The 13832-nt window shown below is 46.7% G+C and overlaps 6 protein-coding genes across 6 annotated transcripts; 3 read left to right on the top strand and 3 right to left on the bottom strand.

Moving 5' to 3' along the window:
* Nucleotides 1-251: 251 nt before the first annotated feature.
* On the bottom strand, nt 252-2585 carry N7455_004891 (putative pentafunctional AROM polypeptide; the record flags this gene model as incomplete). Its single annotated transcript, XM_040961122.2, has 2 exons — nt 252-461; nt 516-2585. 2 exons carry the CDS (start codon nt 2583-2585, stop codon nt 252-254), a joined length of 2280 nt encoding a protein of 759 aa, XP_040808452.2.
* A 213-nt stretch (nt 2586-2798) lies between these two features.
* Nucleotides 2799-4825, top strand: N7455_004892 (uncharacterized protein; the record flags this gene model as incomplete). Its single annotated transcript, XM_040961067.2, has 2 exons — nt 2799-4684; nt 4732-4825. The coding sequence occupies 2 exons, from the start codon at nt 2799-2801 to the stop codon at nt 4823-4825; spliced, it is 1980 nt and encodes a 659-aa protein (XP_040808440.2).
* Nucleotides 4826-4975: 150 nt separating this feature from the next.
* N7455_004893 (uncharacterized protein) lies at nt 4976-6230 on the bottom strand (the record flags this gene model as incomplete). The annotated part of the gene is made up of 2 exons (XM_040961089.2): nt 4976-5830; nt 5895-6230. 2 exons carry the CDS (start codon nt 6228-6230, stop codon nt 4976-4978), a joined length of 1191 nt encoding a protein of 396 aa, XP_040808487.2.
* Nucleotides 6231-7939: 1709 nt separating this feature from the next.
* N7455_004894 (uncharacterized protein) lies at nt 7940-8744 on the top strand (the record flags this gene model as incomplete). Its single annotated transcript, XM_040961093.2, has 3 exons — nt 7940-8059; nt 8115-8248; nt 8321-8744. 3 exons carry the CDS (start codon nt 7940-7942, stop codon nt 8742-8744), a joined length of 678 nt encoding a protein of 225 aa, XP_040808441.2.
* A 287-nt stretch (nt 8745-9031) lies between these two features.
* Nucleotides 9032-10205, bottom strand: N7455_004895 (SDR family oxidoreductase; the record flags this gene model as incomplete). The annotated part of the gene is made up of 5 exons (XM_040961087.2): nt 9032-9064; nt 9119-9227; nt 9279-9334; nt 9394-9703; nt 9769-10205. The coding sequence occupies 5 exons, from the start codon at nt 10203-10205 to the stop codon at nt 9032-9034; spliced, it is 945 nt and encodes a 314-aa protein (XP_040808447.2).
* A 1753-nt stretch (nt 10206-11958) lies between these two features.
* Nucleotides 11959-13242, top strand: N7455_004896 (uncharacterized protein; the record flags this gene model as incomplete). The annotated part of the gene is made up of 2 exons (XM_040961124.2): nt 11959-11976; nt 12049-13242. The coding sequence occupies 2 exons, from the start codon at nt 11959-11961 to the stop codon at nt 13240-13242; spliced, it is 1212 nt and encodes a 403-aa protein (XP_040808494.2).
* Between the last annotated feature and the right edge of the window lie 590 nt (nt 13243-13832).

Here is a 13832-nt window from a genome sequence, read left to right on the forward strand (position 1 = left end):
TTGAGGTATTGCAGTGAACAATATCAGAAAGTCGGAGATGATACTACCGGGGGAGTGTACCCACTCGCCCAGTTGCGGAGCGGGCTAAGGCCTTGCCCTTGTCGCTTCAGGTCTTAGCCGTATATGCGGAGGAAGATTCTATAATTTAATCTAATGAAATATTTTCCCATGCTACGACACATTTTATGTAATTATAATTAGGTGTTAAGTCGACCAGCGAATTGACCAAAACTCCGACAGTAAGTGGCAAATTACCACATATGGAAATACCCTTTTTTGATGGCCTCCTCTTGAACGACTCTTCGCATGACGTGCACCGGAGCTGGCCTCTGGGTAAAGAGCTCGTATTGAGTAATGCCCTGTTTGACAAGCGCCTTCAATCCATCAACGATCACCCAACCTTTCATTGACCACGGAGTCATCTGCTCCATCAACGAGGTCTTCAATGGACCGTAACCAACCTAATAAGATTGTTAGTTGACTAATGTGATTAAGGACAGGCAATTACAGCTTACCTCAACGAACACTCCTCCCGTTGGACTTTCGAGCCAGGCATCAGAGACTTGAAAGACGACAGGCGACTGAGTGCCAACATGCCTCCCAGGAATGCATGAAATCACGATCGTTGGAAGACGAAATCCCGATGGCCAGGGGTCTTTTATTGACTGAAGGACATCCAAATGGAAGATATTATCTCCCTTGGATCTCGCCCATACATTGTAGTAACCAGCCAGCTTTTGTGCGTTCGAAAGAGTTCTGTTGTAAACGAATATCTGCCGAACCCCTAACTGATAGCATGCGTACACAGCAGCATGGGCCATTCCACCGGCACCTATGATCAGAGCCGTACTGCCACCTCGAATGGCGTTTGCTGGAGATAGGTAACTGTGGACGCAATCTTTGATTCCGATATAGTCTGTGTTGTACCCACGGTAAAGGGGAGTTCTCACTCCGTTCGGCTGAACCTTGTGCTCCAGTACCACAGTATTTACTGCGTTGATGTCTCTGGCGTCGGGGCTGATGTCGTCGAGCAAGGGTAGAACATCATTTTTGAATGGCAGGGAAATGATCAAACCACCAAGAAAGCCGCCAAAGGATGGGGCTTTTAATATGGCTTCGATCTCGCCGAAGCTTTGGATCTCATCGTATTCATACCTATGCGGGAGACCACAAGCCGCGTAGGCTGCATTGTGCATCGCTGGTGACAGAGTATCGCGGAGATCTTGACCCACGATCTTAAACAATTTATTAGGACGTAGAGACAAAGAGCTTAACGCATGCTGCATGTCTCTCAGTGAGAAGATAGAGCCTTGAGTTGAGCTGACCTGTATCGGAGATAATATCGGGTTCAAGAGTAAGGAAGCTCGCTCCTCAGGGTCGGTATTGTATGCAATAACTGGAATATTGAGGGCATTAGTCAACATTCCGCGAAAAGCAACGCATGCGAGTGCATCTTCTGGAACTGCATTTTGACCGGTGACGCGAAGCGCTTCGAAACCCAAGTCTTCGAGCCACATGCGAAGATTAGAGATTTCAGAGGCTGACGTTTCAACTCCTAGTGGTCCCGTTTGGTGGTGTACAGCAACCATTTTCGAATGACCTTTCGCTGCATGAATTCGCCGAATAATCTCTTTATTTCGGAGCACACAAGTGAAAGCATCAGGAGCTACCCGTAGTGCTACTGTTTCCAAGAATTTCAAGTAGCTCGAGTCTTTCTCTGGATCTGTTCGTGCATCAAGAATTATCGGAACGCGGGTGTGCTTCCTGAGAATCGTCATATAGCGTGACAGTCTGACCAATATATCCCTACGACTGAATTCCTCATGATTCAAAGTGAGATAAATGGCATCAGTGCCTGCATCCAAAATTTCGGCGTCTAGATCCGTCTCAAGCTGGGCCAAGAACAACTCAAGGGCGTATGTATGAGTCGCAGAAAAGGGATCGGCCGACGCAATCTGCTTATGTGGATTGCCAAATATGCGATGTACAAAGGCCACAAAGATGCGTTCAAGCTCCTTCAGTTTGAGTGATGCGTGAATTTGACTCTCGGCCTGGTGACTCGGCTCTTGCGTGATGTTGAAAAAGTCAAAGTTGGAACACGACTCGAAAAAGACATTCTCTAATTCATATATATGGTCAAATGTGTCCGGATTGATTCCAACAAAATGTTGAAGGTCTGCCTTGCTTCTCCGCACATACACAATGGGATGGTGTTGTGCAAAGGTCACCAATAATTGCCCCTGAGCTGGACTGGCTGCGAATCCAAGACCAGCTATGACACAACCAGTTTGATATTTTGTGAGAACATCTTGAGACACTTTTATCACTACCTCGCGATATCGTTTGAATCCATGCTCCGCAATAAACTCTTGAGGCGAATACTGGATTTGGCCCCGAAAGAATTCATCGAAGTCAATAAACCGTCGACGAAGGGCAACGGAGGCAATTAATCCCAAGGTTTTCTTGCCGGCCCCAAAAGAACCAACTAGCAAGATGGTAGCATCGGTGCTGTATCGTCGGGAGCCAGGACCTTCGGGATTTGGAGAAGGTGTACTTGAGGGGGATGGTGGATGTGATCCGGACATATTGCCTGCCAGCGTGTATATTTTGAAAGGAGTCAGCCCTGGTGCATTTTCCTTCTCAAGAAACTATTTGTTCATCCAAATATGAGGAAGTTGTCGCCGGTCGTTGGGCTTCGGTTAAGTTCAATGCCGATCACGTGATACCACGGACGACATCAGTTTGGATGACCATGAACGTTCGAGAACCGATGGATTGTATTTTATTTTCGAGCACATATGCCTAACCCTCGAGCCTCGAAGCGACAAAGAATTTACCGGGCATGTGATCAATGTCGTCGGCGAAAGTCCAAGTGTGACGGGGAACAGCCTGCTTGCTTTATCTGCCGCACGGCAAATCGTACCTGCAGTTATCAAAATGGCGGTGGACGACGAGGCTTGCCGCCCGGATATGTCCGAAGCTTGGAGACAGTCCTTGGGCTTGTTCTGCAACATGTCCCAAACAGCGAGAGAACAGTGCATGATCTTTTGATCAAGTCGCAAAACAATGACCACTTCCTTGCCAAAGATCCTCCAACAGTCTGGCGACAGTCTCGACTGGCCAAAGATTTGTCCAAATTGATTGAGCATGATTCTCATGAAATTTCAATAATCACCGGTCCTGATGAATCAGAATGGGATACCCTAGAGATGATCAACACACAAAGCGTCACGACTGCTGGCACTGGGCCTGCAACCCTTGGCCCGAATGAACCTTACCTGCACCAACAAATTCCAAATATTGGAACAATTCAAATCGATTGCTTTCATCTACCGTTCCCAGTGGATACACTGAGCATGCTGGAAAACTATTTCACGTATACACACTGTTGGTTCCCGATCCTAGAGCGCCATGATCTATTTCGGACGATGCATACAAGTATTGAACCTGAAGCCAGCCTAAGTGATGGTTCAAGCTTAGTTCTTTGGGCAGTCGTGGCTTACGAATCTTCCACAAAAGATGATGGAGACCGAAGGCATCAGCCAAGCCCTTTGAAAATACAACAATCAATCTACGCACGAGTCATGACACAAAGATCGAAGGATTTGGAACTAGGACACATCCAAGCTGTCATTGTCCTTTCTTTACTACAGCTTAAGCTAGGGGATATCAAAAATTCGTGGAGGCTTGCTGGTCAGGCTTCCAGAATGCTGGCGACGTTGCCGATAGCTTCTAAGAACAACCGATATCATAACACTTTCCATGGATGTATCTTCCTTGACAACATTCTGTCTGCTATTTTGAACAAAGCACCCTGCATGTCATTGGAAGAGCAACAGGAAGGAGGGCCGATCAACGAAGACAGCATAGAAGAGTGGGATGTATGGTCGGTATCTCTACAAGCTTCAGAAGGCGGATACCGAAACACACCCAAAGGACCGCTGCGAGCGTTGAGCATCTTTAATAACATCAGCCAGCTCATGAAGCACTTGGCTCGAATATTGTATGTGTCGACCAATATGCCGCCCCCAGATCAGCGCAAGTTTCTAGCCAATCTACAAGCCCAACAGGAAATGCTTGTTGAGAAGTACCCATATAGCAAAGGCCCAGAGTATGCGACTCCTCCATTACTCACTTTGCATCTCACATGTTCCTTTGTGATGCTGGATTTCTTGAAAAGAAGCCCAACGCTTGACATTACCGGAACGGAGTTGGTTGTCAACCTCGTGCAATCTAGTGTTAGTCTATTAGATCAATATCTGGAGACAGCCGGACCGTTGCAAATGTCACCATTATTGTCTTGTTTTGCTCTTCGGTGCCAGCAGTGCTCTGATATAGTTTACTCCGATCCTAACTCCGAGGAGAGACAGGCTCTCGAAACCCGACTTTGCCCGTACCTGCAGAATTTGGAGGATGGGATGGAAAATATCCAGAGATCAGTTGACATGCGACCTGCAAGGGTCGAGAATCCTCGAATGAGCTCTGCTTGCAATGAGTTCGTCCAGCCATCGGATTTAGAAGTGTTGGAAACGCGACCGGAAAACTCCATCATTGCTACAGCGAATCGTATTCCTGACTCTTGTGTTATTTCCACATTTCAATCACCGGCTGAGGTGACACTTGCAGAAAACGATGGATTCGATGCTCTGTTCGAGGAAATGGTCACCTCCATTCCGATTAACAGGTATGTTGCCTCTTCTCAAATGTCCTCTACCTACTAACCTTTTGTAGGCAACAACCCCTTTTCGCTCAAAATTTAGGCTTCTACGCTGGAAATTTGGATAAAGACTTCTTGGAGCAACTTCAACAACCATCGGACGGTTGACCTTGTGAAGCCTGACCACAACAGTCAGATGATGTCCCATCGAAATGATGTTAATTCGTTTCTTCATCGCGACTAAAAAGCAGAACTCCGTATCATAAGCAGAAGGAAAATATACAGCGAAAGAGGAATCCGAAGCCCCTCGCCAGGATTTCATGCCAAATCCGAAACAATCGAGAGCCAACCCAGACCAGCTGATGCTGCTTCGATCCCCTTGGTATCCTTTTGCGGGGGATAACTGGCACGAGCCAACCTCGACAACTGGACCGCGAGCAAATGCTCTCTGAAATACTGATCCAAGCCACCGACCATGTGAATGCTGTGGTCCGCACCGTTTCCGCCCTTCTTCTCTCCCCAGCACAGCCTGGAACCAACAATTTCATCTTCCATCTTCCCAGTCCTACTTCCACTTTTAGCCCACACACGCTTGGTCTCATACAAAGTCTCCCAAGCGATGCCGAAGCTCCCAAACATCCCACCCTCCTTCTTACCCTCTGCTGCCGCACTCTTCCAAACGAAATTGCGCCCTCCGTACTCAAATCTTCGCGGCGACCAATCCTTCCGCTGCATCTCTCCGTCCGGAATCTCGGTTATTGTGCCCATGTCGGGGATTGTTCGTGTCATCATCCGGAAAGTACCACCTTTGGTCTTCTGCAGCCTCACGCTCGTCGCCCCGATTTGGGGTAAGAATTCCCCAGCGCGTCGGAGGACGGTCTCGACGATGGGTGCTTCGTTGCTCCAGACGAATTGCAGGGCGTATAGGACGTGTGTGTTGGTCGCGTCTTTGACGAAAAACCAATATGAGCGCATGCCTAGGCTGACAAGCTCCGAGGAATGTGTAATGCGATAAGTGACTGTGGGCGCATCGGGAGACAGGGTCAGCGAGAAGAAGGGGCGTTGTGAGGTGTCGGTATTGAGGAATGGTTGGATGTGGGCTGGAGCTGTGTTGATATCCATTGTAGATTGAGTGGCATCATCCCCGCGGAATTTATTAAGATCCTTGCGAATCTGGCAGTTGGCAAGCATCAGTGACCTAGAGGGGTCGTGCCATGCCTCGGGGTGTGTGGCTTACCTGGGTCAATGACCAGGTCTTTCCGTCCTCCTTTTCCACCTCCTCCATCGCACCCAAAATTGTCGGAGGCAATATTATACCATCGAAACTGCCCTTGCTCTTTAGGTCTTCGAGATAGGCTAGGCGTTCGCGATGGACTTGAACCTGTCTCTCAAACATTTTTCTGTTGATTTTGAGGACATTTCCTTTCTTGTATATTTTGGTTGCTTCGTCCAAAATAGCTATGGCGCTCTTGTAGACGGCGATGGCTTCATCGTAGTCACCCTTGCGTTCCAAAATAAAGGGCATGGCAGCCAGCTTATAGACCTTATTGTTGACATCGATCTTTCCTGCCATTGTGTTGGTAAGAATATATTTGATTGATATGAGAAATGGTTCCTATATCTGGTAGTTGCGATGTTTTCCCTGTTGAGAGGTTGGGCTAGTGGACCTTTGCGGATATGGCGCTCCTTTATAGTGAATTGAAGAAGTCGGAGCTTTTCTTTGTAGTTTATGCCAATGTAGAAATATGCCTTGCCAAGGGTTTTGAATGCATAAAAATGAGCCTATATAGGAGATATGTTCGTGTAGCTGTTGTTGCGAACGACTGTACTCGAATCAGGTTGCAGCGTGGGAATCCTTCGGGAGAGATAACTTGGAACTTCGGTGGGAATTGATCACCTGCGGCATCAGCCACCATGTTACCCTGTCTCAAACACCTTATGCACTTTAGTCGAGATACGCATGGTTGGCTCGTGAAGAAAAGGACACTAACTAATCGCTTAGCATTACTCCCTTTGAAGCTTGGCAATTAGGTTCAGCCAACCACCCTGCTGGCTTAGCGGGGCTTTCGGGCACATGGCTATCAATCAAGCCACATTGAAAGTAGCAATTCAGGGTCCACGGCCTGTTTTCAAAGGGCTGTGTTTGCGGGGCTAATTTCAGGAGCATGAGTTGCACCGCTCTGGGCAGGTATGCGTTTCGAGGGGGCCATTTACGTTGACTCAAAAAGTCATGGACATGAGTAAAATAAAATAGCAAGGCAAAAGGAGGCTATAGTAAATTGTGGTAGAAAAAGCATGGTCACCTAGAATCAAATCATTAATTGAGTGTCTTGTCTGACTATCTTGGTCCGCGACACTGTATATATATCTGAACAGAACATGAATCACGTATGAAGGACGAAGTGCAAATAATATCTTATCTGATAAAAAGTCCCCGCACCGCAAATAGCCCTAGAAGTAATTTGGATAAGTGCTACAATGCTAAAATGGCTAACAATTTATATTTAAAAAAGAAGGGGGAAAAAGGGTCGACATTGACTTTCTGTGAGAAATCCGTGAAACCCGTGACAAAACAGAGGGGAGGTTGAGGCTGAGGGCGGCCCCCTCCGCTAAGGGGTTAGCTTGGTGGAAAATTTCAGTCCTTATTGCTGGTATTGACACTACCCGGTATGAGTTAGCTTAGGATATTTCAGCATCTTTTTCTGTCCATCTTCAGAGCTCTGAGGAGGGCAATCTTTTGGCGGACACCTGAAGTATAGAGAGACTAAACTCTGGTCAAAATTCATAAGACATAGCGATTAAACCCGATAGGCACTTATCCGGCATTTAAAATGGGTTGAAACCTGGAGTTTCAATATATCCATTTTCTTGGGGTTAAGATACCTTGCGTCTGGCTCGTCTGGCTCCTCCGGGCTATTTTGGCCACTACGGGGGTTCAAAGATCCCAATTAGGTATAGCGGGATAACTTTTGCAGGGACTAGGCCAACGCTAGTACCCGAATAGGCTAGTTAACATCTATTAATCGACTAGGGTATACTAAAACAACCAATAGGAAGGCTCCGTTTGAAGGCCATCCGCGCATTATCCAAAATGGCTCTAGACTGTTCTGTCTGGAACCTTAGGCTGCTGACTGCTTATGACCCTGAAATAAATTCTTTAAGTATATGAAGGCGATATCGCCCTATCTCTCAAATTTATCCTCTGATCTTCTTTTCACATACAATTTCCATTTCTGTCGCTCGTTTGACCACCTTTACATTCGTTAATCATTTTAATACAACATGCGTATCCAATCTCTCGCTCTCTTGGCCGGTGCCACTACCGCCATCGCTGCCGAAACAGTCACTCTTTTCCTGCCTGGATTCGACGAGCAACGAATTGAGGGCAAGGTCATTGGAACTGTATGCGCAATCACTCTATTGATTTAGCACAGAAAACTAATTGATATCGTTCCAGAGCGGCTCCATGACCAAATATCTTATCAAATGTGCCACCGACGTTGCTTCCGACGAGTGCGGCATTCCAGCCGATGGTATGATCGTGGCCCAAGGCTCTTCAACCGTTAGCCTGTCATACGGCATGGATGATATGTGAGTTTCTAGCCCTACAAGGAATCCACTTATCCCTCCCCCACAGTCATAGCTGATCCTTTCCCGAAACAGCACCATCGTTGAGACCTGCAAGTATGATGCCACAAGCGCGAAGTGCGGCGCAACCTTCGACGAGCGTGGCACGACCTCCACCTGGAACTCGGCCATTGCTATCTCTGAAATTCCCGGTGGCGCATTGATGCCTGTGACTATCACCGCAACTGGAACTGATAGCGCTTCCGCCACCACTGGTGCCTCGGTCTCGGCTTCTACCGCCGTCTCGACTAGCGGTGCTACTTTGACCACCTCCGCTTCTTCTTCTGACAGCACCGCTACTGGCACGAGCACTAGCACTGCTGGCGCGTCCTCGGATAGCAGCAGTGCTGCTGCCACCAGCCAGACTGAGTCTGGTAATGCTGCTATGCCCATGATTACTGGAAACGCGCGCTGGGCTGCCGGTGGTGTTGCAGCTGCACTGGCCCTCGTCGCTCTGTGATCATCCGGACATTGTTTTTCAAATGAGCGTGGATGCCAATAGTCGTGGCTCGGTTAACGCCTCTCTGCCTCATTGATATATATGTACTTTTCTCATGTATACTATGAAATATACGAAGCGCGATAATTTCTTCTTTACTTCGGTCTCATTGACCTAATTTGAATCCATATTTTGGGCGGTCGAATATGTACTTCGTATTTACGCCACACAACGTGTGTCCTTGGAACATGTACAGTGAGCGCTATCTAAACCTCCTCTCGTATTCATTCGGATTCGTGTCGTATAAGTTAAGACTTGCGGTGCATGACACCAGCCGAAGCCTATAGAATAGTTAGAACCTGTCCACAAGAAATTTAACCGCGAAACAAGCTTACTTGGTGGCTAGGGAAGACTAGGGTATCGGCGATCACAACATTCTCACGACGACCAGCCGCAAAGACAACAACCTCAGCGATGTCATCACCGGTCAATGGCTCAACGCCCCTGCAAACGGTTAATTATATTGTGCTTTTTTGGCTTTTTGGCACGACTCACTTGTAGACAGCATCAGCCTTGGCCTTGTCTCCACCAAATCGCACAACAGAGAACTCCTAATCGTAGTTATTAGCTTCATATAAAAGAGGACTATAGATGTATGCGACGACCATACCGTCTCAACTTGACCAGGATCGATTTCAATAACACGAATTCTCGTGGCGACGAGCTCCTTTCTCAAGGCGTCGGTGAAGGAGCGGACAGCGGACTTGGTGGCGCAGTAGATGCTGCCGCCAGAGTAAGGCTCGCGGCCGGCAATACTGCCAATGTTGATAATATCACCACGGCCACCCTCAGAGCGCTTCTTGAATATGGGCAGGATGGCCTGGGTCATGTTAATGAGACCGGTGACGTTGGTGTCAAACATGACCTTGATATCCTCGGCAGCGATTTCAGGTGCCTGGGCGACACCCTTGACCAAACCACTGCACCGCGAATGTCAGTATCAATCATAAATATCAATCAGTTTAGCTTGATATGTATGACTCACGCATTGTTGACAAGGACATCAATCTCCCTGAACTCCTCTGGCAGGGAGGAAACAAAGTTGCTGATTTCCTCTGGGTTGCTGACATCGAGCTTAACGGGAAGAACTTGGACACCATCGCCAACCTCCTGTGTGATCTCCGCCGCGACCTCCTTCAATGTATCGATGCGGCGCGCGGTGAGGATCAACTTCAGGTTCTTGGGCGATGTCCGGGCGAACTCCTTGGCAGTGCTCTTTCCAATGCCGGATGAAGCACCGGTAACGACGATAGTCTTGCCTTCGAGGCGCTTTGCTACTGCAGAAGCCATGGTGCGTCGGATAGAAGTTCGAAGGGCTGTGAGAGGGAAGAAGGAGTTTGTGGAGAGAGCTGGGGATGTGAAGGGGTGTGAGAGTCGCTGAAGGTGTCCAATTGATCTGATACAAGCTCGTAAATGGATCATGGATCGAAGTCTCTGTTTTTGAAAGATAAATGAAATGGAGAAGCCAAAATAAATAGAATGATCACGAACGAGTGCGGGGACTCTGGCGTCATCTCGCGTTATGTAATCACATACAACGCAGCCCCGCGGCGAGAAGGCCGATTTCTTATCTCGATATAGTAATCTTGCCAAGCGCCCAACACATTCGCTGTGTTGATTGGCTCGACGGCTAATAAATTGAACCACTATGACAATAGGAGTAATTTTACCCCCTTTGCAGAAAATCGGCAAGCCACCCATTACGGTCCACGGGTAGGTAGCCCTAGAGGTAATTCGCAGTCCCGCATATGTACGTATATGTAGGTAAAATAAAGTTCGTATCCATCTATGAATACGAAGCCATAATTAGTTATTATGTAGTAAATTCTTGCTTGGTTTCACTATAAATCTTGCAGGGCTAGATACTAAACCTAAACAGCACGTAAAAAGTACAAGCTTTTGCTTAGGTGCTGTATATAACTGGGTCATTGGGCAATGTTGAACAGAGAGAAAGAAGAAAAGAAAAAGTATACATACCCACTGAGTCGGTTTCGATGACTAAAGGGTCATTGTCGTCCATGTAGATAGGGTTAGCTACTGAACATTATAAGTAACCCTATATAGGAATATTAGCCGGGTGAGTGCCGCCTTAGCTAGGTTGTTCCATTTCATCTACTACCGTTATCTCGTTTAAAACACAACATAGTCATAATCTCGATTTTCGTGACCATTGTAATAGTTGGGAAGAATATAGGAAGACGTAGCTATAGCGGAAATGAAGTCTCGATTACTCGAAATTGTCAAGTAAGCTTCAAGCAAGAGCATAGTTAAGCTTTAGCATATGGTGCTTTTTAAGGTCCTCTTTGCATATCTATATCATATATTCCGAATTGATCCTAGCGATAGACCCATTAAACTAGACATAAATTATAGCGTGACTTTTTATTTTCGCCTTAGCTAGTTTAAGAGTTAAGGAAATCGATGTTATGCTCATCTTATATTCATGTATTCTTTGTATTGGTTTGCCATAAAAAAGATACCTACTTTTTGCAACTCGCTATCTGGTGGACTTCATCAAAACAGCGATGGTATATTGGGCACTTGGCACGATTATTCGGAGCTAATGCACATAATGGAGTTTGTCTCTGAATACAAGTCCTTGTATTCTTTGTGTGCGATTCAGGCTGACCAAAATGAGAGACAAAGCTTCTAGTCTTGTTGGAATTGGTCAAAGAGATAGTTTCTCTTTGAGGGGAAATGCTCTAAATGGGATGGTCATCTTTATGGTCATCTTTAAGTTGACAAAGAGCTAAGTGTACCATTATGAGCAATAACACAAGACTCGTTGTAGCTGGACAAAGATCAAATGAATGCCATTGTCTATACTTCTTTGGAGGGCATCGATTAATATGTCTAAAGATCAGTCACTGCCCCCGATGCATTTGATAAATAGCGTTGGTTATACCCATCAAACAGTGTATAGCAATCATAATCTCGGCGCCTTCCCTTGAGTCCTCGTGTGATCCTTTTGTTCAGACTGAAAGAGCATAGGAGCGCGTTCCTTCCACATTCAGCAGCATACAAACCCCACGGTAACCTAACACCTCTTCCTAGATACCATATTGTTTACTCTCTAACTTTAACTTCACATACGCATATTCAACACATCAATATCACTCTTGAAATCTATCAACAACATTGAAATCTATCGAATATTGCAATCCTATCATCAATCATGCTTTCCCCTGCCAAGGTTTGTTATATAGCTCCTCTGAACATTGTACCTAAACCTGAGAGAAGCTTACATGAATGTTTTTCAACCCAGACTGCGTCCATGGATGACCTTCTTCGCCGGACCAACTTTGATTGGGCCGAAGATGTTGAAGACGCTCTAGCTAAGGCGAATCTACCTATGGTCATGCCGAAGTCTATTAATCACCATGTGCTTGATACGGCCTGGTACAACGAGCGTTGCCCGACCCCCAATCACGCTCCCACCCCCCAATTTCAGCCATCCTGTCAAACCCTATACGAAGAGGTGTGGGATGAGCTGTGGGGCTGGGCTCATGGAACAGCAGATTCCACTTCAAGCCCATCCGATGAAATACAAACTGAGTTCAATGAGACCACTAGCGCATCTTCGTGTGACGAGGAGCCTCTCCCCAAAGACGAGTTTCGTCGGGAGCGATTGACACCAAATGCGGAATCTGAAGTCTATTCAATTGCACAGCAGTCTGTCAATAACATCTTTGCTGACCGTCAAGCCTGGATCGAAGCTGACGAGGAAATCCACCACTTCAATTGGGTGGGGGTGCGAACTTACACCCACAGCGCAACCTCCCCCAGTGATTCGCTTGCCATAATCCTAGCGAACCGTAAGAACCCCCAAGGCAGCGCCATTTGGAGAATTCTATCACTTCTGAACCGAGCGGGCGACTACATAGACCCTGTTCTTGTACTTCTGGACGGCACCACCAATGCCTTGTTCGAGCTCCGGGGATCAGAGCTTGTACGTGCATCCACTGGACGTGTGTTCAAGTATTATTCTCCTCACGGGAGATGGATGGATGATCCAAACGACCCAAGCGACGAGACTACAACCGATTTTGGCGATGTGCGGACTTACGAGGCCCCAGATTTGGCCATTGGAAATGGTTTCGTGGAGTCCAGTGCGATTCGATCAGTGTCCCAGTGGGCAGAGTCTCGCAACCAAGCCTGTGATGACTCTTGGATTGGGCTTCCGCGGAGGCTGACTTGGGAGCCGAAGCCTTCCCCGTTGAGCCAGTGCGAATCCATCCTACCAGATATAACCACCAATGCACCACAGCCAGAGACCATCAAGGAAACAAAGAAGCCACCTCGCAAGATCACGACTTGTATTGTTAGAGCACCACCTGAGGAGTATTTTTCTTTCCCTACTCCTGTTTTTGGTCGTCGTAAGGGAATCAAGTATGCATTTGCAAAGGCTCGTCAGGGACTGGTATCAGTGATCAAATCATTGAAAGGCAGGTTCAGCTAGACATTTGTTTATACTCTGTCTGATGCATCGTTTGTGCTTTGATCTTGGTTTCTATGTGATTTTGAATCCTCTTGGATTGGTTTTGGACTGGATCCACTTTGGCTTTTGATTCACGTTGGTTTTGGATTCACTTCAGATTGCGTTCAGTTTGGCTTTTGGTCATTGCACCCTTTGCATAAGGACAGACTAAGCTTACATTTTGGTTTATTTTTTGGCATACCCAGATGGCGCATTGATTTTTGGAATTTGATATGTATGAAAACAGGAAAGCTTTCAAAAAAACATGGGGTTATTCTCGATTTATCTGTTTCATTTCTTTTATCTGCGAACCTGGTTTTGCGCTACCTTCATATCTCAATGAAAGTTGAAAGCCTATCATTCCTTCATTTTAATTGAATAAACCGTTAGATGTAGTATGGGGCTCATTTTCGACAGCCAGGTCTTTGGAGTCCATGGCAATGTCGTTCTCCTCATCCTCTAAACAGTTGTCATGTTCACTAACAGGAAAGGTGAACCGGGATATCTAAGTTTATGAAAGAAATACAAAAGTAAATCGACGGTAGAAAGAACAACAATGCTGAATTGACTGT

Source organism: Penicillium solitum, assembly GCF_028829755.1.
Source record: "Penicillium solitum strain IBT 25940 chromosome Unknown utg000003l_segment0_segment0, whole genome shotgun sequence".
Classification (NCBI taxonomy): domain Eukaryota; kingdom Fungi; phylum Ascomycota; class Eurotiomycetes; order Eurotiales; family Aspergillaceae; genus Penicillium; species Penicillium solitum.